This window comes from Eleutherodactylus coqui, chromosome 7 (genome assembly GCF_035609145.1).
Source record: "Eleutherodactylus coqui strain aEleCoq1 chromosome 7, aEleCoq1.hap1, whole genome shotgun sequence".
NCBI classification, from domain to species: domain Eukaryota; kingdom Metazoa; phylum Chordata; class Amphibia; order Anura; family Eleutherodactylidae; genus Eleutherodactylus; species Eleutherodactylus coqui.
Genome location: NC_089843.1, coordinates 155,715,137 through 155,740,946, shown reverse-complemented (window position 1 = coordinate 155,740,946; position 25,810 = coordinate 155,715,137). Strand labels below are relative to the sequence as shown.

Sequence of the window (25,810 nt, the reverse complement as noted above, 5' to 3'; positions counted from 1 at the left end):
CGCTCGTATTAGGGCAGTTACTCGAGCAAGCATCGCTCTTCTCAAGTAACTGCATTCTCGTCCGAGCAGGCTCAGGGGCCGGTGGGGGAGGGGGGGGGAGAGTGAGAGAGATCTCTCTCTCTCCCCCGCGCTAACCCCCGCCACCCCCTGAGCCTGCTCGGACGAGAATGCAGTTACTTGAGAAGAGCAGGCTTTCTCGAGTAACTGCCTTATCGAGCGTGCTCGCTCATCTCAGTGATAGCTTTAACCAACGTTATATAGACGTGAATGGGAAGTTGTATGGCAGTACAATTGGCTTTTAGTAGAAAACAATAACATAGTACATTTGACTGAAAAATGACATATCTCCATCCAGTTCAGCCTTTTATCTTGCAATGTTGATCCAGAGGAAAGCAAAAAACCCCAATGAGGTAGAAGACAATTTTCCTCATTTAAAGGGAAAAAAGTTCCTTTCTGACTCCAATCTGGTAATCAGAATAGTCGCTGGATCAACAACCCTTCTAAAGTAATCAGTGACTATAACATGTAATATTGTAACACTCAAGAAAGGCATCCAGGCCCCTCTTAAACTCTTTTATCGAGTGCGCCGTCGTCAGGCACAGAATTCCTCAGTCTCACTTACAGTAAAGAACCCCCTTCTATGTCGGTGTAGAAACCTTCTTTCCTCTAGATGCAGAGGGTGCCCCCTTGTTAGTCATAGTCCTGGGTATAAACAGATGATGGCAGAGATCTCTGTATTGTCCCCTGATATATTTATACATAGTTATTAGGTCGCCCATCAGCTGTCTTTTTTCTAAACTAAATTACCCCAATTTTGATAACCTCTCTGGGTATTGTAGTCCGCCCATTGTTTAATAATTTAGTTGCCTGCCCTTATACATGCCCAAGCTCCAATATGTCCTTCTTCAATACCAGTTCTGTCTTGAAGAAGCTGCTAAAATAGGTTTTCTAAAAGGTTGGTCTCTAATACATATTCATAAGCACCAATTTTGATCAGCATACTGTACATACAGACAGATGGTGCAAGCGTCAAATAAACGCTTATCACCCCACATCTGTTTATTTAATGCACTGTATGTGTGTTTGTCGCTTTCGGCCATTTGCGTAGCCAATGGTCTTCTACTGACTGCAACTAGTATAGGCGCACTATGTAGCATGCTACAAAAATCCTGATGTCTGTAGATGAAATTCATGGGGATTCCATCATCAATTATATGAAGACCATAACCTTCTCACAGAGCTGAATACTCTATATATCGGCATTTATGTTAAGACCTAGAAAATAAGCATTTTGATGACAGATACTCTTTAATAAAATGGACCAAGACTGCAGTATTATAAAAACTATTGCGATTCCCCTTACTGCAGTACATATGACACCACTGAGATATTACTGCATACAAACTTTACCGTAAGTTTTGTAGATTAAGAATGATGTAAAGATGGTATTACCAGGGCACGGGCATTAGGGTTTGCCCTCTTGTCAAGAAGAAGTTTGGTTACTCTGTAGTGTCCACAATGGGCTGCAACATGCAAAGCGGTCAGGTAATCCAGTGTGACATCGTCCACAGGTGCCTTGTGTTGTAGCAGGTGTTTTACACATTCCACGTGGTCTCCTTGAGCAGCCATGTGAAGTGGGGACAGTCCATTCTACAGCCAAAAGTGAGCCATTAGTTGTATAGTAACCACCACAATTTACACAAAAGTCATTTAACTTAGTTACACCGCCCTAAGAATGTTTTATGGAGAGGTGAACTGGACAGCTAACAGTTCTGCTAGGACTATTAGTTTATGCCATTAAAAAATTCTGTTTTTTTATCTGTATCATAACCCCTTGTGGAAAAATCTGACATTTTTTGTAATTTTTTTCACTTCTTCCATAGGTCTAGTGCTTGCATTACTTCATTCTACAATAGAAAGCATGACCAGATCTTTCCATCTTCAGCATGACAGAGAATATTAAATGAACATTTGCCTTGGTCCTTGCCAGCAGCGGGGCTCCCCTCTCTAGAAGCAGCTCCACGGCAGGATCATGCCCACTTCGTGCTGCACAGTGTAGTGGTGTAAGTCCATCCTGTAACAAAATAACACATTAGGATCTTATTAGGTATCTGAATATTAACATATTTGATCATTCTACATTTTTCAAACATTGTAGCTGCAATTTAGGTACTTTTCAAATAAGTAAACCGGCTACTACTTCTCTCGATAAAATAAGCATACTTCATAGTGACGGAAATCCTAAACTATGTCTTCAAATACTGTATATCTTAACCCTTTGCAATCCAATTTTGGATTCAGGGTTTCCTAGGGGGCTGTCTCTTTCTGCCATTATACAAAGGCACCATCTGCTGGCTAGAGCCAGTACTGCAGTATGTGACATGCTGGAGAGGCCCCCAACAACAAAGCGGCTAGTAAAATACAGTAAGAATGCCCTGCCGGACGTCTTCTGATATCGGAGCTGTACAGCCTTCAACCAGAATGTCTTCAGACGTCAGACAGTGGATTGGAAAGGGTTAAGGGAGTTCTCCACTTCTGACAATCCTTACTTGTTAGAAGCGAAAATTTGTTTGGCAACTTGCCAGTAAGTGTTCAATTTCAATGCAGTGCCACTCGAGAGAAAATTAGTGCTACTGCGCTTTCCAAACCCTTTTGACAGGTCATACAGACATATCAAAAGTTTTGATCGCTGGAGGTTTGTGTGTTGAGACGCCAAGCAGTCACTAGAATGAAGCAGCTGTAGAGCTGTCACCGTCCGCTAACTGAAGACAAGACTATAGACTTTTTAATGAGCTAGTCTTCAGTTAGCAAGCAGTGAGCGCTTCACCTGACTTGTTCCAGCGATCGGTGGGGGTCTCGACACCTGATCATAGTTCAGGTCAACAATCAAAACTTTTGGCATGTCCTTCTAACGCGTCAAAATGTTTTGGAATGCACAGTTTCACTTAAAGCATTATACAGTGGTCATTCAAATCAATGGGTTGTGCGTTAGAGGCAGGACACAGCAGGTCCTCCAGAGCTCTTTGTAGCCCCTCTATACTTTGGCTATGGCTGGGAGCACATACAGTATGTTGGTTGCCGTTTTGTGTCCGTTATACATAAGCACATCCTGGCCTGAAAACGGCTCTCCTGATCCAAACTCCAAGCCTCATACATTCCTATGATGGTCGTAGTTCAGGTCAGGACACCTGCGATCAGGCCCTGGACACAAAACAGCAGCCAAAATAAGGTAGTGTGCTCCCGGCCTGAAATTAAAAATACCGAATAGAAGAACCTTCTATATTAACTCAAAATTGCCCAACAGTCTTATAGGAAATTGGGTTTTCTAAACTAGACAACCTATTTAATTATAAGGGATAGGTATCAAAATAAGTCTTCAACTATACTTTGGAATGAAATTAGAGGATTGCTTTGATTTGGATGTTAGTTGCATATTTGAACACGTTCAAGAGTAAGAGTAGCTACAGTCTCGATCTCCGCTTTCTGCACTTAATATAGTGCTCTGCCTGCTGATAAATAGTACCGTAGTTAAATACTGTACAGGAAAGAATCTGTTCATATGTTAAACAGCAAAGCCAAAAACAACCACGAAGGCAATAAAAGCTCATAAAAAACAACAAGTTCTTCCATTATAAAACAAGCATAATTTTTCAATGGAGGCTGGTTGAGTCAGATCTGCTCATCTGTTCACAGTTTGATATACTACATGGTGCTATAAAAAGTACATTTAAGTAGCACTGGTGTTATCCAGTCATATGAACTTTACAGAACAGGAATGTGACGGGCTAACTAGCAGCAGCTTACACACACTTCTATGCAGAGTTAAGTACAGTAAAATGGATTCAGGTGTAGAAGGCATTGGCTGATGTGCATTGTAAGCTTCAAATGTTAATATTTAAAGGGATTCATTGTCTATTCATTTTACGGCAGCAGTGGATAAGCCACAAGAGTCAGATTAAGGGTGCAGCCGCTAGTATGTATTTCTGATGGAGTAGTGGCCATGTATAATGTTGTCACTCCGGTTGAGGGATATATAGAACATACCGTATATGACAGCCAACTAGTGTGATCAGTTATCTTCTGTCATTGACTTGAATGGTCCATAAAAGAATTGTATGCCATAAAGGTCCAATTGACCAAAACAATAGTATGATCATTGTACACATGACAACATACCCCATAGCATTACATACCTTCCATCATATTACAGTTTCCCCCACACTGCATAAAACATACTGATAGACCAATTGACTTTCTATGAAATTGGTCCTAGTACGTATGTGGGAGATAGAAAAAACTGGATCGGTAAAGACTCCATAAAGAGTCAAAATGTAGCATGGACCGAATGCAGACACAGATTTCTTTTAACCACAATTGCCGAAGTGCTGACAGTTTTGTATGTAATTCTGCCGTATGTTTTTAGACAGACTATTAGTATTGCATACTTTTATATTTCGCACCCATTGTTGGAATAACTTCTGATACACATAGCATGGCCTTCACACACTAACAATTCTACACAATGAAATTGGAAAAACAGATCCAGACTTAAACCTAAATTATTTAGACATTCCTTATTTTCCAGAGAATGGATGCAACTTTATCATCTATAATTAATTCCTCAGCAGATTTATATCTTCATTATGTCCTAAATTATTTAAAGACCTCCCAAAACTCAACATGCTTAGAAAGATTATTCATTCTCCATTAAGCTAAGAGGAGGAAACTCAGGCATCTAAAAGGCCTATGTTGCTCCAGATGTGCCTGCGCCAAACGCGTTAAGCAGCAGTCAATACGGACGATAACTTGGCAGACCGATGGAATTAGAATATACAGTAAAAGATGCAGCGAATATAAGTGGAAAGTCTGGGAAGCAAGCTGGATGTACGAGCCTAGAAGTAGGTTTAACACTGCAAGAACAAACCTACAACAGTGTAATACATTCACCGGGTCATTACTACTTTACATCAGAACTACCGTATGTCCTGTCCCGAATTTACAAATAGTCTCCACTGTAGCATCAGCTGCCATATAACAGACTACTTCTGCAAGTAATGGCCTGGGGATGCAGCAGCCAAAACTAGATCCCAATTGGTGGGGTGAAAGGGCGAAGATTTAGCCCAAGGTCACAGCAGTGTGCAGCAAAGCAGATCCACATCCACTCAATGAACTTCTAGAATAAATGGTTTACAATAATTCTACAAGTCATTGAAGGTCATCTTGGACACAGGAAAGGTTTCAAAACCAAGTTGTTGAGACTCTTCTTGTGTTGATGGTGAGCTGACTTTTATGCAGTAGTTTTCAGAGATTTTCTATACAAGAGACCCAAAACTAATTCTGCTATTTACCCATTCTCAAAGAAATACTGCTGCACTGTATTATTCATAGATAGACAATGCACAAAGGAAAATGATCGATAACTGGAGAACAGACTAGTTTTCCTAGAAAAGCATTGATTAAGCATCTCAGTCCCTGAAGTGCCGACTTATAAGCTTAAAAGGGTTATAACAGAATAGACTTTTATCACCTATCCATAGGATAGATCCCATCGCTCAGACCCCCACTGACCCCGACAATGGGGTTCCCGTCTCTTCATCACTGTGCACTCGCGGCATCCACCCACAGTGAGGCAAGACTAAATAAAGCAAAAATAGCGGCACAACACAGTATACGCACATGGCTATCTTTGTCAGTCTCACTGAAAATGAATGGACCGCCACCGTAGACATGTTACCCCGCTCCATTCAATCTCCTCTTCACTGCGGGGGTGTAGTAAGCCAACAGTGAGGAGGAGACCCAGGTAAGGGACCCTCATGCACTCGATCAGTGGCGTCTTAGTCATGAGACCCCCACCAATCAGACTTCTGTTACCTATCTTATGAATAGGTGATAAGCAAAAAAAAAAAAGAGAAATATTGTGCTACAAATGCAAAATGTATTCAAATTCTAAACCTCTATTAATTACCACAAAATATAATAGCATTTAAAACAGATAAAGTACCACAGAAAACTACAGCCCAAAAGGAATCACTCCACTACATTTGTACTGTGGGACACCGACAGATTAAAACAAAGTTACCCCTCCCATTGGTAAACATATTAGATGCCCCAAGTGCTATTGACCACAGCATCTAAGGGGTTAAACCGGGATCAGAGAAGCCTGGTTTGGAAATCGCTGTGAGGTTCCCACTATTGATCACAATGGGTGCAGCTGACATTTCAGAGACAAAAAGTTGATTATATCTTACCCTGGTTTTGGCATCAATTTGTCCTCCGCGGTCAAGCAGTAATCTCACCATATTTGTATTCCCTCTCTTGGAAGCCACATGCAATGGGGTGATTCCATTCTGCACGGAAAAATAAACGATAACATTTCATGCAAAGTTGAGAGAAACAATGCTCTGCATTTAATAATGATCATGTTTATTTGCACGGTGCCAACATATCCCACGGAGCGTTACAAATCAGAGGGTACGTATAGAGACACAGGCAGACATCACATACAGTCTAAGACTAATAACCAAATTGAACCATAGGGCTGAGGGCCAACAAGACCTCACAAGCCAGCAATCTACTGCTCTATTTTCAGAAGAAAATCATTTTTACTGCATAATACTTTTACAGGTGAGATCATCATAAAGTGAAAGCCTTCCCAGTTTATTTCGGGTGGAGTAGAAAACTAATGCCATAAAAAATATGATGAGTGCAATAAATCTTGCTGTAATTCACTGTTTCATATAGTGACTCAGCCCCCCTTGTCACATCCAGAGGTCCAGAAGTAATACCGGCTGAGCAATCATGGCAATAAGACCCCACTCAATTTTCAGATCAATAATTTCCATATTAAAGGGGCATTCTCACCAGATCCCATGTGACACTAACAGTGGAGCTTGCAGTGCTACGCTGTGTCCATAACTGCCATTGACTTCTATGAGTGTAGAAGAAGCAGCGTAATGAAACCCAGTTGGCTGTTTCCATAAATCCCAACCACCCCCAGCCACTGCAATCTACTGGGCTGGGATTGGGGGCCAGAACTAAGGAGAAATGCAGATACCAGAATTCGGAACCGAATCTGTCAAGATTTTAACCAGTTGCTATGTTATGAAAGTCTCAGATGAGGATACTTCTGTAACCCTGGTACTTCAGTGGTTAGTACTACTGCCCTGCAGCACTGAGGTCTTGGGTTCAAATTAGCCCAAGGACCACATCTACAAGAAGTTTGTATGTTCTTTCCATGTCCATGCGGCTTTCATCTGTGCACTATGGTTTACTCCTACTCTCTTCCTAAGCTATCGGTCCTTGTGAGAGAGATAATTTGGACTTATACCTGAGCTCTACTGGAGACGGTGACAAGTGTGAATGGAGATGATCTCTGTACAGTACTGCAGAACATGTTGGCACTATAGAAGCAAGTATAAAATAGAGCCACAGATAACAGGAAAGCAAGCGTTGCCTGCTATCAGCTTTTCCTTTAAGGGTGTTGCCCAGGATTACACAAGTAAGTGAATCTCTGCGTTAATGGCCTTTCCAAGAACTAATTAGTAATGGGTGTTTGAATTAAAAGGCTTGGCCACTTTGTGTTGACTTTCAGAAATGTGCTGGAAACAGCAATTAGTGCAACTAACTATTATGCTGTAACTAGCCCATCATTGCTGATGCCCATTGCTGACAAGCTCTGTCTCCAGGAGATGATGGCCTCTATTGAATACCACTATGGAAAGCACAGGAAGCTAGTGCATATGCAGTGTTGTGTTGTTCAATGGAGGCCTATGATGGACTGGTTTAGTCACAGCCCCTCCTTCAAGGGCTAGGGAACTTTCTGATCTTAGAGGAAACAATGAATTAGATTATGTACCCAAACATTTACAGGAGAATGTAAGGGCAGCAATCCATGACCTCAAGCTGAAGAGCCATTGGGAGATGCAACAAGACTATGACCCAAAGCACACAAGTGAATCAACTTAAGAATGGTTAAAAAAGATAATTTATGCTTCGGTAAGGGCAAGTCAGAGCCCTGACCTTAACCCTATTGAGATGCTATGGCATGATCTAAAGAGTGCTGTTCATGCAAGGCACCCCAGAAATATTGAAAAACTGAATGTTGTCCAAATCTTATTTACAACTACAGAAAACATTTGGTGGAAATGATTTCTGCTAAAAGGGACCTACAGGTTACTAAAATCAAGAAATCACTTACTTTTTCTTTCTACACTGTGGATATTTACTCAATGTACTTCAAACTTAATTTCCAGAAAAATCCCAATAAAACTACACTATCTCACCAGTGCCTATTCCTGGATAAAAAAAAAAATATTTTTTTTTTCTATGTAGCATATAGTCTACATGGTTTATGTAATACACAATACCTAAAAAGCATGAAACTACTTCTTAACATCTCATCTGCGCCAAAACAGAAAAAATGTGTCTAGCTGTATTATCAGACAATTCATGGAGATGTACTAGTCTCCCCTTAATATTGTAAGATAAGCACTGACAGGGCTGTATGAATCAGCCTCCACTGGGAACAGGAACATTAATGGGAAGATGTGCTCTTCTACACAGGAAAGACGTGTTCATCTAAGTGTGGCGTTTAAGTGCGTGACGTCTGTTCAAGCCCAAATCATTTAACTAAGCAAACACTGGAAGAGGAGCAATAAAAAATAATTATACATCTGGAGATCATTAGGTGAGTAACATGTAGGAATCATACCTTTAAACTACATAATTACAAATCTCATTTCTCATTTAGATCATTTAAAAGGAGACTCAAAATGGTTTCACAACCGCTCTGCCCTTCCTGGTTGCTTCGGACATGTGACTGCTGCAGCCAATCACTGGCCACAACATTGTGGTCAGTGATTGGCTGTAGAAGTCACATGTCCTGGTCAGCAGCTACCAGGAAGAACAGAGAGGTTGTGAAGCAATTGTACGTTGTGGGAAACCCCCTTTAAGGCCACGGCGCCAAAGTGCTGTTGTGTCACAAGTGCTAGAAATTCACGGTACATATTATGTACCACAAATCTACAGCAATGAACAGTGCCGTATATGTAGAAAGCTTAGCCATACAAATCAGTGCGAGAATAGAAGAAAAATCTAAGTCTTATTAAATCTGCAGCATGCTCATTCTTGCCAAGCGTTATTGTGGATTTTTACTGCGTATTTCACACTTTCCAGCGTGTTGGGTGAAATCCGCATCAGTCACACTACACGTGTAACGCAAGAAGATTCTGCAACAGATTTTCTTTTTCCCCCCATCTGCTGCTGTTAGTACAGTAAGTGCCATAGAGCAGATGGAACTGCAGTGTCTGCCAGGACTGTGAGACATAGGCACACATCAGGTATCTGCAGTTGGTATTTTTGGGGCATAGTTATACTGCTGTGGTTGGACCTTTGGGAAGAGGTGGGTGGCAGCGAGTTATCAGTGGGGCTGGGACATTCAGCCCCTGGCCCCACTACTTTATGGGCCCCATGTCAGTTATGTAGTCTGCCTCCATTGTGGACATGCTGCTCCTTACAAGGACACTAGGGGGTGCTATAACAAGTAACAGCAATATCTAGACAAAAACCACTATGGTTTTGAATGATCTAGTAGATAAGGATGCTTATCTTAAAAAAAAAATCTTTAAGTTGAACTGAAAATGTAAAAAAACATGAAGAGCTTTCGACATTTGTTAATAAAAACTGTTCTTACCCTTGCAGTGAAGTCTACGGCGGCTCCTCTGTTGAGCAAAAGCGTTGCCACATTGACATTTCCATAATGAGCAGCGATGTGTAAAGGTGTGAAACCACTCTGCAAAATCCAAAAACACAACAGGGTAAACCATAGGCAAGCGGTGTTCCCAATATACTGTGTGAGGAAGCATTAGGCCAGGTTCACGTGCTTATGGGTGCAGAAGTCGCCCCTCATTGGGAAGAGATTGATTCCACAAGCGTAAACCGTGATAAAATTGATATGCTGCGTATGTAAATTCTGCGCAGCATGTCAATTTCCGCACAGTTTTGTACAGATTTTTTCCGCAGCGTGCAGACGGGATTTTTAATATGTCATCCGCTTTGCTGCTACTGTAAATGATGCAGATTTTCCGGGTAGGACAAATCCGTCCCGTGTGAACATGGCCTTAACCTGCAGCGAGGGGTATCAGGCACAGCTTGGATGTCCGGAGAGGGTCAGTAAATAAGAGGAACGGGTTAGCCAGCAATAAGCCATTACATTAGTACAGGATTTATTTTGGAGCACAAAAAGGAGAAAAGTCACATAAAGGAAACGGTCATATACTACAAGAAGACACATCATTTGGGCCTCATTGGTCAGAGCTGGCCAACATGGAGACCGCTTCGGTTGTTCATAGTTTAGGAAATGAAAGCTGAACTGCGGTTGCTATAGAACAAGGACAATCTTACTGTTGGGCAGTTTTGATAAATGAGGCCCCAAGGGTTAAAATATTGAGGACATCATATAAGTGTGAGTTCTGATGAATCCTGCACTAAATTGCAATTAGGTAAGAGAAATTATATACAACAGATAGACAGAGGTCCTAGTTTTCTTTATCTATGGAGGACAAGAAAAGCATATTATGCCACTTTTTAAAGGGAACTGGTCAGGCTTCCAAAATTGTCTGGGCTGCGGGCAGTAGACTCTAGTCATAGACAGAATTCAGTAGTCCATCACTAAAATTATAAGGTTGGTGGTTTAGCATATCTTACTTTCGAGAAGCTCATGTATATTCCTATATGCACCCCTCCTTCTCCCTCCGGATGCAGAGTAGCAGGGAGACCTGTCAATCAGCTTCTAGAGGGCGGAGGAAGGTAAGGGGGGGGGGGGTCATATAGGAATATACATGAGCGTCATTGGACTCACCTCCAGTCCAGCCCTGCAGAGTATCAAAAGTAATATCTGCAAAACATCTAAAACCATCTGTCACTATACTGTGCTACCTGCAGCTCTGGGGACATGACAGGTTCCCCTTTAAGTAAAAGAATGGCAATGCTACTACTACATCGACTGATTTGTGTGTGTGATATGTTATCGCACATTGGTTGCTGCCTTGTTTTGTCAGCAATGCTATTGCTTGAATGTGCAGTTTCATTGCCTGCAAGAGTAGGCTCAAAACAGAAATGACTGTGCCTGCAGAACTTCTGCTTCTCCCCTTCCCTGCAATGCAGCATTTATTCCAGTAACCATTTATGGGCACTAGACCTATACTGAATGCTATAGAACTCTGGCACTAAACCTATACTGAATGCTATAGAACTGTGGCACTAGACCTATACTGAATGCTATAGAACTGTGGCACTAGACCTATACTGAATGCTATACAACTCTGGCACTAAACCTATACTGAATGCTATAGAACTCTGGCACTAGACCTATACTGAATGCTATACAACTCTGGCACTAAACCTATACTGAATGCTATAGAACTCTGGCACTAGACCTATACTGAATGCTATAGAACTTTGGCACTAGGCCTATACTGAATGCTATAGAACTCTGGCACTAAACCTATACTGAATGCTATAGAACTCTGGCACTAGACCTATACTGAATGCTATAGAACTTTGGCACTAGGCCTATACTGAATGCTATACAACTCTGGCACTAAACCTATACTGAATGCTATAGAACTCTGGCACTAGACCTATACTGAATGCTATAGAACTTTGGCACTAGGCCTATACTGAATGCTATAGAACTCTGGCACTAAACCTATACTGAATGCTATAGAACTGTGGCACTAGACCTATACTGAATGCTATAGAACTCTGGCACTAGGCCTATACTGAATGCTATAGAACTGTGGCACTAGACCTATACTGAATGCTATAGAACTCTGGCACTAGACCTATACTGAATGCTATAGAACTCTGGCACTAAACCTATACTGAATGCTATAGAACTCTGGCACTAGACCTATACTGAATGCTATAGAACTCTGGCACTAGACCTATACTGAATGCTATAGAACTTTGGCACTAGGCCTATACTGAATGCTATAGAACGCTGGCACTAAACCTATACTGAATGCTATAGAACTCTGGCACTAAACCTATACTGAATGCTATAGAACTCTGGCACTAAACCTATACTGAATGCTATAGAACATTGGCACTAGGCCTATACTGAATGCTATAGAACTGTGGCACTAGACCTATACTGAATGCTATTGAACTCTGGCACTAGACCTATACTGAATGCTATAGAACTCTGGCACTAAACCTATACTGAATGCTATAGAACTCTGGCACTAGACCTATACTGAATGCTATAGAACTGTGGCACTAGACCTACAGTATACTGAATGCTATAGAACTCTGGCACTAGACCTATACTGAATGCTATAGAACTCTGGCACTAGACCTATACTGAATGCTATAGAACTGTGGCACTAGACCTATACTGAATGCTATAGAACTGTGGCACTAGACCTACAGTATACTGAATGCTATAGAACTCTGGCACTAGACCTATACTGAATGCTATAGAACTCTGGCACTAGACCTATACTGAATGCTATAGAACTCTGGCACTAAACCTATACTGAATGCTATAGAACTCTGGCACTAAACCTATACTGAATGCTATAGAACTCTGGCACTAGACCTATACTGAATGCTATAGAACTGTGGCACTAGACCTATACTGAATGCTATAGAACTCTGGCACTAGACCTATACTGAATGCTATAGAACTCTGGCACTAGACCTATACTGAATGCTATAGAACTGTGGCACTAGACCTACAGTATACTGAATGCTATAGAACTCTGGCACTAGACCTATACTGAATGCTATAGAACTCTGGCACTAGACCTATACTGAATGCTATAGAACTCTGGCACTAGACCTATACTGAATGCTATAGAACTGTGGCACTAGACCTATACTGAATGCTATAGAACTGTGGCACTAGACCTATACTGAATGCTATAGAACTGTGGCACTAGACCTATACTGAATGCTATAGAACTGTGGCACTAGACCTATACTGAATGCTATAGAACTGTGGCACTAGACCTATACTGAATGCTATAGAACTGTGGCACTAGACCTATACTGAATGCTATAGAACTGTGGCACTAGACCTATACTGAATGCTATAGAACTGTGGCACTAGACCTATACTGAATGCTATAGAACTCTGGCACTAAACCTATACTGAATGCTATAGAACTCTGGCACTAAACCTATACTGAATGCTATAGAACTCTGACACTAGACCTATACTGAATGCTATAGAACTGTGGCACTAGACCTATACTGAATGCTATAGAACTGTGGCACTAGACCTATACTGAATGCTATAGAACTCTGGCACTAAACCTATACTGAATGCTATAGAACTCTGGCACTAGACCTATACTGAATGCTATAGAACTCTGGCACTAGACCTATACTGAATGCTATAGAACTCTGGCACTAAACCTATACTGAATGCTATAGAACTCTGGCACTAGACCTATACTGAATGCTATAGAACTTTGGCACTAAACCTATACTTAATGCTATAGAACTCTGGCACTAGACCTATACTGAGTGCTATAGAACTCTGGCACTAGACCTATACTGAATGCTATAGAACTTTGGCACTAGACCTATACTGAATGCTATAGAACTCTGGCACTAAACCTATACTGAATGCTATAGAACTCTGGCACTAGACCTATACTGAGTGCTATAGAACTCTGGCACTAGACCTATACTGAATGCTATAGAACTCTGGCACTAGACCTATACTGAATGCTATAGAACTCTGGCACTAGACCTATACTGAATGCTATAGAACTTTGGCACTAGGCCTATACTGAATGCTATAGAACTCTGGCACTAGACCTATACTGAGTGCTATAGAACTCTGGCACTAGACCTATACTGAATGCTATAGAACTCTGGCACTAGACCTATACTGAATGCTATAGAACTCTGGCACTAGACCTATACTGAATGCTATAGAACTCTGGCACTAGACCTATACTGAATGCTATAGAACTCTGGCACTAGACCTATACTGAATGCTATAGAACTTGTCATTCTAGTAGCAATTACAAACTGTCGATGAATAATATACAATACTAAAGCCATCCCCTGCTTCACAATAATAGATGTCCCTATACAGGCAGAATGTATAGTTACCAAGTTCTTTTCTCTTTTACTATTCAGATAATTTTATTAATTGTTTTGCTATAACCCTATACTATATCTTATCAATGTTGCGGCTATGGTTCGGTTCGTCCCAGTCTTCAAGTATGCAAAATGACCTTCACATTTTAAACTACCCTGATCTTCCCATGCCGGCGCACAACTAGGGCGTTTGTTATATTTCCAAATACAGCAAAGCCATCGCTGTGTAATTTATAATGTGATTGGAAGATGGATGTAGGGGCTGAAATGGGCACGCTGCCTCAGACTGCGTCCTCCTCTCAATGGAAAGGGGCAGCATTTTATCAGGTAGGTCTGTGAACGTAACCCTTCACCCACTATTATGCTAAAATCCAACATGAAGTTTCAGGCTTCCTTTGACATCTGCCATTGGAAAATGAGAAAATGCAGAAAGAGGGGCTACACCAGATTTTGGAAAAAATTAGACAGAATTTCAATAGAATTAGCCTAAGAATAATTTTTTTCAATAATAACAACTTTGCTAAGTGTTTATTAGTTTCCTTACGACAATATTTTATGCCAAAGTTTGGCGAATGTTGTTGCATTTTGAACCAGGGCCCTGCCTTATGAGTAACACTTCTTTCCTCCGAGTGTCAACCCCTTCTCTAGTAAGGCGAAAAAGTGTCTAAAAACACATTAAAAAGGTGGTTCAAGACATGTATGCTACTTATTTGGTGCAAATAGAGCTAGAATGCTGGTGCATTTACCTTCGTAAGTCTCCCCAAATGTTTTGCAAGGTTGCAATGGGCCCTTCAATCGGCTAATTGTGGGGGTGCCAGGAGTGGGACCCACACAAATCAGGTATTGAGGGCTTATCCTAATAGGTCATCAGTTGTTACAACCCAGATCACCTGTTTAAGCATTGCCTTCCTGCATTACATGGACAGGGTGCAAGGCAAATGTAAGACTAGACGCTGTTAAATGCCAACTGGGTAACGAACATGCCAGGCCCAATAATGTTTTATTAGTGAGGCACCAAATAGGAGACAAAGAGAATTCTATACATTGTACTAAATAAGGGTCAAACAGGGCAGGTTTAGTCGATAAACCATATAAACTGTGCTAAATCTTTTTTCTGGCCACTCTGGCCATGCAAGATGTCAGTCTATGTACCGTATGTACCATATCATGATCAAAACTTATATAAACACTCTACCCGATTATAGTTGTGGTCCCCGAGAAATGGGAAATGTGCAATGAAGTGATAGCACTAGAATCTGTTGTATTTCATTCTTGCCCCATATCACTTCATACAGTCATATAGACCGCAGTGCTAACATTGTTGACCAGGGCATAACACTGCATTGTGTTCCCAGCTAAAGATAAATCTAAAAGTGCTGAGACAACTTTTTCTAAGACCTAAAGCCATTCAAACATCAACATCTTCCTGAGGTTACGGTCTCACATGCACAGTCTCTGGGTTTCAGCCTAAAATCTTGGATCCATTAACAAATTACAGCTAGTGAACATTTTAAGGGAACTGGTCATCAAGTCTGAGCCCCGTTATGAGGTCAAAGGTGATAGGACGAGGAGCCCAGGCACCTGTGTTTCACAGTGGTGTCCCCGTCGCAGAGTTGGCACACTCACTCATTGGGACTCTTTTCAGCCAGCTATGTGCATGCACTCTCTCAATCTGTATGGTAGAATCTCACATGTACACAGTCAGCTGAAAAGTGTCCCACTGTGTGCGTGCCAATTTTGCAGGGACAGAGCACAGAAAAGTGGGCGCCCAGTGAGTAGAAAAACACATCTCCCTATTCCCTCACCTTGGAGCCCCAAAACATGGTTTATGGAGCTCAACAGTGATGACAGGTTCCCTTTAATCCATTAGCAAGCTGCACGAACCTGCATCACCGGCAGAGTTGCAACCTAGTCGTGTGGCAAGCACTATGTGGGATCATACCCTCCCTGCATACATAATTACTAATTATAGTTATCTAGTAGTGTAAATGAAGACAATGACTAACCTAGTGTTACCTACCCTGCTCATCACTTCCTCATCATTTTTAGGGTGCAGCCGCCTCTAATGCTTATAATTTGACGATAGTTGTTAGGCTGAAGTTATAAATCCATGTGCAGGGTATTTGGGGCTTTTGCAACTGATGACCTATCCTCTCCATAGGTCATCAGTATTTGATCGATGAGGCTCCGCCGCTCGAGATCCCCGATGAGTAGCTGATTGTCCAGTCCACTGTCGGTGCACTGGGACCAGATGTCATCTTCAGTGGTCAGGGGACGAAGTGTGCTAGCTGGCTTCACTATCATTGAAATCAATGGAAGTGCTGCCTCCTATTACACTTCCTGTTCCTCATTACAAATAGGACTGGACATCCGGCCTCACTGTAATGGGGAGCAGGAAATGTAATAGAAGCCCACCGCTCCCATTGATTTAAACTGGAGTGAAACTGGCTAGCACATTTCCTCTCCTGACCACTGAGGATGACATCTGGTCCCAGTGCACAGACAGTGGACTGGACAATCAGCTGATCGCTGGAGATCCCGAGCAGCAGACCCCCATTGATCACCTACTGATGACCTATCCAGACGATAGGTTATCAGTTGTAACAACCCAGAATACCCCTTTACAAGTAAATCATGAGCATTAGTGATTGATACTCTTGTAATAGTAGCCTTAGTCATCATTGAAGTCCTTATTAGAGATGAGCGAGCATACTCGATAAGGCAAACTACTCGAGCAAGTAGTGCCTTATTCGAGTACCTGCCCGCTCGTCTCTAAAGATTCGGCTGCCGGCGCGGGTGACAGGTGAGTTGCGGCGGTGAGCAGGGGGAAGAGAGAGATCTCCCCTCCATTCCTCCCCACTCTCACCCGCCGCTCCCTACCCCCTGCCGCCACCGAATCTTTAGAGACGAGCGGGCAGGTACTCGAATAAGGCACTACTCGCTCGAGTAGTTTGCCTTATCGAGTATGCTCGCTCTTCTCTAGTCCTTATCATTCCTAATTTGGAATCCCATCTGTACGGCCCCGGATACTTACCGCCCACAGTATGCCTAATATCCACTATGCTCATGCTTCCTTTCATGCAAGGTACTGCTCTGTTTTCACTGTAATCCCTCATCATTCCACTGTCACAATCACATTTACAATAATTACATTCAAATGCAAATGTATACATTTTCAATACAGTGTAAAAAAAAAAAAAGGTCACATACATAAATGAAGAAAAGAAGAAAACGCAACAATAGTGCACTCTGTGGCAGCACAATATACTGAGAAGGATGCATGCAATATCAACAAGAAAAGCGTATTATATGTATACCTCTGTCGTCCTATTCACCATCATCTGAAGTAGCATATTTGGAGAAAGAGCACATATTAGTTGCACTTGGTAAGTTATAACATTCAACACATTAACTATTGCAAATGGATAAAGGAACGGTCTTTATATGTGTTCTGAATGCACTGTAATACACAACTAGTACCACTACTCTGCACCCTGTATGATCTTAGCCGACTGGACACTGTATACCGCTATTCAATCAAAGTGATTAACCCTTTGCAATCCAATTTTGGATTCAGGGTTTCCTAGGGGGCTTTCTCTTTCTGCCATCATACAATGGTGCCATCTGCTGGCTAAAGCCAGTACTGCGGTATGGGACATGCTGGAGAAGCCCCTGACAACAGAGCGGCCAGTAATATACAGTAAGAATACCCTGCCGGACGTCTTTTGATATCTGAGTTGTACAGCCTTCAATCAGAATGTCTTTAGATGTCAGACAGTGGATTGGAAAGGGTTTATACCCTGACGAGCTTCTTCTGTAAATTACCAGGCTACCGTGGGCCCTGGTTATATCTATGTCAGCTCACTAGCTAAACAATCATTCATGTTGACATCACAAAGTTTGCAAGTCCATAGGGAAGATGTAGAAGAGATAACTGTAATCTAATGGAAACTTGACACTAGACAACTGTTAGCAATGAATGGAAAAGCAGGAGATATGCTGGTAATGTCTCCCTGTATTTCATATCTGGCAAAGTAAAAAAATCCCTATACAATTACACCGTGTCAAATTTCGGATGGGTCTTAAAGGAGTTTTTTTTAGCTCTGGTGAGCCCTAGAAGCTAAACGTATGTGATCATGACAGGCTGAATCCAGCAATAGGAGCCTTAAACTCACCTTCTCTACCATTCCCCAGCTGTCACCTGTCAAAGCCACTGAATGCACCTAGCAGACTACTTATGTATGCTCACAGAATGAAAGTACTACATAGTGCACGCACAAGGAGTCCATGGGGTGCATTCAGCAGGGACTTTAACAAAGGACAGCATGGGAACATTGCAAGATTTAAGCCTGTCAACTCCTATGAGTCTATACACTTAGCCTATGGGGATCACGTGAGCTGATAAACTCCCTTTAATATGACAGCCAATGTGCTAACTACCAAAAGTTAAAAAAATAAATAAAAACTTTAATTAAAATGAAGCTTCTGTGCTGAAAAATCCCTCTAGCAATATGGGTCTATTTGCTGTCCACTGCCTGTTGTTATGTGAAGTCTGTCTTTAGTAACAGACACAGAACCTATAACAGGAACTGCAAGAGGGTGATGACCCATACTGCTAAGGAGAGGAAATGAGAAAGTAGGCAGAGAGACTCCAACAGACCTGGCTGCTGGAGTTAAAACGAACCTGTCACCTCCCCAAATCATCATTAATTAAGTTAGGGTGCTGTATGTGAAGGTGACGGGGAGCTGAGTGATGTATTGTTTATACTTATCCGGTCTCTTGGTCACATGATGATCCCCTGGTGAAGTCCGCATGCTGCATGAAAATATGACTCTTATCTTTCCCCTATGGGAAAGCACACGCATGACAATCTCAACAGTCAAATTTTCGTGTGGCAGGCAAACTTCACCTGGGACAGCATTGGAAGGGGAGAGTGGGCAGGTATAAAAAAATAAATCCCCCGACTCCTCGTCACCCATGCTTAGTTAATGGTGCTGTTGGGAGGTGACAAGTTGCCTTTAATGGTGATAATTTACAGCTAGTGTAATTACATTTGCACTATTCAATTCTCTAGTGTCCTTTTATGTTGCACTGTTGCAACCGCCTTCTTGGCCTACCTGCCGCAGTTGGTCGCTGTTCAGACTCCTCTCCTTCATGAGGCAGGCACTATGTCCTTCCTAGTTCCCAGTCTCTGCCCATAGGGTTTGAACATATACCTGCCCCCATACTTAAAGGGGCAGTGCGCACCCTGTTAATCTTTCTCCAACCTATTCCCACACAGTCCTGTATATATCGGGCATCCTCCTAGGTGGATGCCTACATAATTTGGTTCCACCTATTGTTAAAGCCTGATCTGTTGTCTGTATGCTCTCCTGGTTTTCTGAATCCTGCTTGTTCCTGACTATTCTGATTTCTCCATCCCTGACCGAAGCTATGTTTATTGGACTACTCTCTCTGCCAATTGTCCTGACTTAGCTTATTTATCATATTGCACATGTTCTGCCAGTCCTGACCTTGTTCCTGATTCCCATACTGAAGTTTATGCTACCTACCCTGACCTCAAGTAAGTTTCCTGGTTAAGTCACTGTTCACACCTTTAGGTCCTGTGCCTAGGTCTTGTGTAGCACCAGCAGCGACATAACAGACTATTTTTGCAAGGAATGGCCTGGGGACCCTACAGTGAAAATAAGACCCCGATTGGAGCAGTAAAAAGTGAATACTGGGTAGCCCAGCTGCTGCCTCCAGATTTAGCCCAAAGTCAAATCAGTGTATTACAAAGCAAACCCACATCTGCTCACTGCCGCCTCCATGCGGATGTTATTTTTCTGTGTGTTCTATAGATAGAGAGCAGAATCCTTCAGGTACAGTATATAGAAGAGATCACAGCTGCTAGTCTCCACCCACCAGTTCATAGAGAACTGAAAATTAGATATACAGATTGCAGAGAGGTAAAACTAGTGATAACTGCAGGGTAAGAGTCATATAATGTCCAGAAATATTGTTATTCTTCATGTACGCACACGGCAGCTTATTCTGAAAGTCATCTTATAGTGCAGGTATGCTTTAGGGTCAAACATGCCTTATTGAAACATTAGCCTCTTGAAATATAAGATAGGATAGGACCTTTAACCACACATGCCTCATAAGCAGTCCTAGCAGAGTAGCACTCCCCACAACTAACAGTGCCCAATATGCATTGATCTATTATCCCATCTTTATAATAAAGGGATTCAAAAAGTATGGTGCAAAAGTAACATAAAATAAGAGAATGACATGAAAAGACAGAACTCCAAGATTTGAATACACCTTACAGGTGTTTGATGTGGACGCTGCTGGCAACGCGGCAAATGTCAAGTTGGTAATCCAGAAGTGTTCTGGCATATCCAGTTATTGATTGCAATGCAGCGGAGATGTATTGTTGTAAATCATCTAGTCTCATAAACACAGCCAACATCTGTAAAGTGCATTAGAAATGTGAAGAATTGTTCTGTCTTTTTATGTCATTCTGGTGTTGTATGTCAATCCATGCATGAATAAATCAGCTTTGCTTTCGCCCCATTCTTTTTGGCTCACCCTGTATTTGGTCCTTGCAGCCTATATTATAGAATGCCAGCCAGTGTATTTGTGTGATTTGTCATAGCTTACCTTTGACTGCACATCAGCATTGTGATCGTTTTGTAGTAAGAGGGCGGCAGACTTTGTGTCATCCTTCCTGGCTGCAATGTGCAGAGCTGGCAGTCTAACCTTCCCTTTTGTATCATTCTCCAAAAGAATGGCAACCACCATGTTGTGTCCCTGCTGCAGAGCAACAGCCAGCGGAGTGAAGCCATCCTGGAAACACAGATTACATCCACATAGTATAGCAATCAATGATCAATCTTAATATATTGCAAAACATAAAGAAAAAAAGAGCTGAAAATGTATCACTATTGAACAAACCAGAAAAAGTGAATTAACTCGCCTACTATTTTATGGTGAGCCTACATCCAGCAATAGAAATGTTTATTATCACATGTTTAGACAATTACTAAGTAAGAACTTTCTTACTGCTTTTCAGATAGCGGTCAGAGTTCTGTTTTGTATCATATGGATGTAGGTGGAATACTCCGAAGGACAATTGCAAAGCAACATTTTCCCATTTTACAGGGAAGTTGGATCTCAACATCAACCAAACGCTGCTCCAACCAGAAATATAGGTCTTTACCAAATACTTATAGCTTTTACATATCTATTAAATATGGGTACTGATGAAGGTACACTGCAGGGGGTTGCAATGAGTGTCCTTTGGCAGCTCTAACCTCATGAATGATATCAGCAAACCATAGTATATAGGCGCTAAAATAACTTGACTCTTACCTCCGTGGCGGTGCTCTGATTGGCCCCATTTTCAAGTAAATATTTCACAACTTCCAGGTGGTTCTCTTGGGCAGCCATGTACAGAGGCGTAAATCCATTCTGCAAGGCAAGGCAATGCAACATCATGACAGAATGCATTATTAATCTAATAACTTAGTTATTCGATGTAGCTGAATACTGTACAAATAACCCCTCAGGTTACAATGGCCGCAGGATACAATATTTTAACCCTTTCCAATCCACTGTCTGATGTCTTTCTACATTCTGATTTAAGCTTGTACAGCTCCAATGTCAGAAGACGTTCGACAGGGTATTCTTACAGTCTATTGCCAGCTGCTCCGCTGTCGGTGCCTCTCTGGTGCGCACACACTGGCTTTAGCCAGCAGATGGCACCGTTGTATAACAGTAAAAAGAGAAAGCCTTTTAGGAAACCCTGAATCCAAAATTGGATTGGAAAGGGTTAAACATACAATGGCTGAATCATTGTAACTTAAGAAAGATTCAACATACAATGTAGCAAACAGCCCAGATCTGCAGCTCCTGCACTTTGCTGGAGGTTTCAACCAATCAGTATGGGCATTTCACTGATAAAACGCCTGTATTAGTGAAGTGCAAGCACTGATTGGCTGTCTAGTAGCGCCTCACTACAGTGTAAGGTGGTATTACATATGCTGTACTGCTCTTTGGCCATGCCAGGATAAGCTGCTCCTATGAATACCAGGTGAACACTATGTACTGTGCAAGACCCTAAAAAAGTTTGTCTTCTACATAGAAAGTGATTTACAGGTCCCAGCCGCGTTTCTTGAGCAGAGTCTGTTCCATTTTTTAGCGTTTAGCCCACTTCATCAATGATGGGTAGCACTACATGCCAATGCTGCGTCCGAAAATGAAAGTAAATGGCAGCGCTTTGCTGAGCGCCTGTGTGAGCGAGGCCTTATATGTAAAGGCTTCTATACAATGTAGGGATATCCTCATTTGTATTACTTTCAGTTGATATTTTTGGACTTCGGAACCAGTTACCAGTTTTCAACAGCGTTCTGGTTTCAACATACAATGGTTGCCCTGGAACCAATCAACATTGTACGCTGAGGGACCACCATATTTAGTCACTCTCCTACAAAGGCACAAGTTGTTTTTATTTTACTGTATTTCTTATCATTTTAAACACAGCTGTTTTATAGGAGAGGCTTAAAGAAAAATATTTAAATACATCAAAATCAAGAATTGTGATCAGCAATTAAGCCACGCCCATTATCCAACATACTGAATGCTGAACGTGCGTAAAATTGAGTAGATTTACTGAGCTTCTGTACTGTAAATGTAATCATTAGTAAGTAGCATTGTATGTGTGCTTGCAGTCCTTGAGTCTATGACTGCATAAGGAATCTGTAGAAGACAAAGATGTCTTCTGATCTGTCCCATGTCTTGCGCTACAACCGTGTCGAGCAAGTTTGGAATACTGTCAGCTACAGTGTCAAATATCTCTTAAATGCCGCTATCCACACTTGTCCCAATGGAAAATGTTAAAAAAATCTTTATTCAAGTCTTGCCAGCTCTGGTTTTCTAATCAAGCACCTGCCTTTAGGTTGGGAAACCTGATCCGGAGCCTCCACAGGCCGCCCGTCTGTTTGTAAGACAGATAATCTTACTGCAATCTAAGAACATAAATATTTGGATGTCTCTGGGATCAGATTCTTTTTCATCAATATAAAAGTATAGAAAGTGGTTTCATATCGCTTCCGCCTATAAAATAAAATTCCATCCTTACCGCATTCCCTTATGGAGCCTGCCTGACTCATGTAACTCAAGGGATTCTGATTAGTGATAACTAATGTAGACATTGCAGAGTAGATGCACAGTGTATAATCTGGGATTTTCCCCCAAAAGTAAAACATCTGGAAGCATAAGCTTCTGCGTCGTCCTCCTGTATGAAGTTTTTAAAGAGGTTCTCCATTTTAATGAATCTTCAAAATACAATATACAAAAGTGTACAAAAAGATATGTCAACAAATATAAAAAAAGGCAACATGAAACTACAGATGTCCTGCCTGAGTTTGTGCAAGAACTAACCCATATCTTATTGGGAATGTGCCGAGACATCAAAAAGTCTCTGCAAACCGTATTCAGCTTTGTAGTTTGGGGTCACGGATTATGAGAAGCATAACGGAACCATGTTACATTTCTTCATGGTGGCAGTAAAGAACGGGCCCAAATGTACCCACACTTCTCAGTTACACAGGAAGTACCAAACATGGGATGCTAAAGAAACAATGTCAAACATCAGAGCCATACAAATAAAGGATAAGGAGAATGCACATGGGTGTATTTGCACTGTGAGATCTGGAGCTCCCGATCCCGCAGCAAATACAGGCCATAGGACAAGCATTAAAAAACTCCCATTCCCACGAGCAGAAATGAACTGCGATATCCCACCCGTGGGGTGGAAATTGTAGCGTGCAAGCCTTGCACTATTCATGTCATCGTCGGCCCGACGGCTGTGCACCAGCCGGCACATCCGCAGAGCAGAGAGAAGACTCTGGACAGGTAAGCCGGGGGTCACTGCAGAGGCACAGGGTCGCATCCGAGAACCTCGCAGTTTAATGTGCAAGACACTAAGAAAAATGTTGAATACAAAAAATAGAAGGGTAGGAAGAAGAATGGGGGAAGATGATGCCAAGGAGTGACGAAAGTACGCAAATGGTGAAAGTCAATGTCAAACTTTTGGGTAGACAGCTGTTAATATTGTAACATTAAATAGCCTGCAAATTCCGTTATAAAAGTTCTATGTATGACAGATTATAATTAGAGATGAGCGAGTATACTCGCTAAGGCACATTACTCGAGCGAGTAGTGCCTTAGCCGAGTATCTCCCCGCTCATCTCTAAAGATTCGGGGGCCGGTGCGGGGGGTGGGGAGATCTCTCTCTCCCTCTCCCCCCCCCCCCCCCCCCCCCGCAACTCATCTGTCACCCACGCCGGCCCCCGAATCTTTAGAGACGAGCGGGGAGATACTTGGCTAAGGCACTACTCGCTCGAGTAATGTGCCTTAGCGAGTATACTCGCTCATCTCTAATTAGAATACAAACTAATTGTAATAAATTGTACTGATATAGTAAAGCCCCTCTCACAGAGGTATTTTTTCCAGCGCTGCATTTAACGCTGTACAACGCCCCCATTCATGTCAATGGGGCTGCTCGCACAAGCGTTAAATTGCAGCGTTTCGAACGCCGTGATTTAACAGCGATGAATGTTCTATTTTTACGTGTTTTTTTTTAATGCTGTGCGTTACCCATTGAAATGAATGGCCAGCATTTTCAACACAGCTGAAAGCGCGGCACAACTTGCTGCCACGTTTTTTTGAGAGAGTAAAGGAGCAATTGAAGGTGCGAGGAACACAGGAGGCATAGCAGAGCCTATCAAAACTAATAAGGGGGAAAGCCTTTCTTGAACTATCAATATCTAATATGTTTTATAAATCGACACAGCAAATCTGGGGAAGAAGGCAAAAGTATAACATGATATTGGAGGTACCTTATGAGTGAGGAAATCATTTGGTAGCAAGGAAACCACAACCATACCAGCAGGACCAATCACAGAAGCCATGGGAATACTAAGAGTAGCTCTTACATATGGTCATTTAGGATTAATCATGGATAAATGGGTAGCAAAGACATAGACTTTAATTAGAACTGGGAAAAGTGGAAAAGGCCCTCTGTAGTCAAAATGCTTTGTGGCCTTCAGGGATTAGAATCCTCAAGGTGGGTTTTCAGCATTGCAATCAATATATACCATGGGAGATGTAGTATAAAAAATGAATAGACTATCTTCAGCTCTCTTGCCTGAGGAGTATTAAACTGGTACTGGGGACAACTCAAGTACTACAAACAAGATGAGCTGGTTTTGGATGTAACCCAAAATTGAGGCACAGATGAGTGAGAAACTGTTGTATTTGGACAACTAAGCTGAAGCTTGAGGGTCTTAAAAAAGATGGACAAATATTTAGTAACCAACTACAATTGGCTCAACAATGCCTAAAACCAAGAACTTTATACTGTACACTGGACTTTAACTTACTAAAATGTGCCAAGACTACGCTAAAAGTGACATGGTTAAAGGGGTTGGCTACCTTATGTTGACAATTTTCTAATCTGTGGGGGGCAAAAAAAAATGACATCCAGACTTTGGCTATCTGAGGTAAATATGTGTGTAATATGTGTAACATTGTGTATACTGTATATCTGCGATGTGGCTATTTCTGTAACACATGTCGTATACACTATAAAGAATAATTAAATCAAGCATCTAGAAGAAGTTGTCATTCTTCTCCAATACTCAG

General features: G+C 41.8%; 1 protein-coding gene across 17 annotated transcripts in view; it reads right to left on the bottom strand.

Moving 5' to 3' along the window:
* ANK2 (ankyrin 2) overlaps nt 1-25,810 on the bottom strand; it is a 491,615-nt gene that overhangs the window by 132,545 nt on the left and 333,260 nt on the right. For 9 of the 17 annotated variants that reach the window (XM_066573871.1, XM_066573864.1, XM_066573865.1 and 6 more), the window contains exons 5-10: nt 21,476-21,574; nt 20,765-20,950; nt 9,692-9,790; nt 6,249-6,347; nt 1,976-2,074; nt 1,453-1,650 (exon numbers count right to left, since the gene is read on the bottom strand). In XM_066573871.1, the coding sequence (XP_066429968.1) occupies nt 1,453-1,650; nt 1,976-2,074; nt 6,249-6,347; nt 9,692-9,790; nt 20,765-20,950; nt 21,476-21,574 (780 nt within the window). Of the gene's footprint in view, nt 1-1,452; nt 1,651-1,975; nt 2,075-6,248; nt 6,348-9,691; nt 9,791-17,435; nt 17,460-20,764; nt 20,951-21,475; nt 21,575-25,810 lie in introns of all 17 variants that reach the window. The other 8 variants (XM_066573863.1, XM_066573861.1, XM_066573859.1 and 5 more) reach the window with 1 other exon arrangement.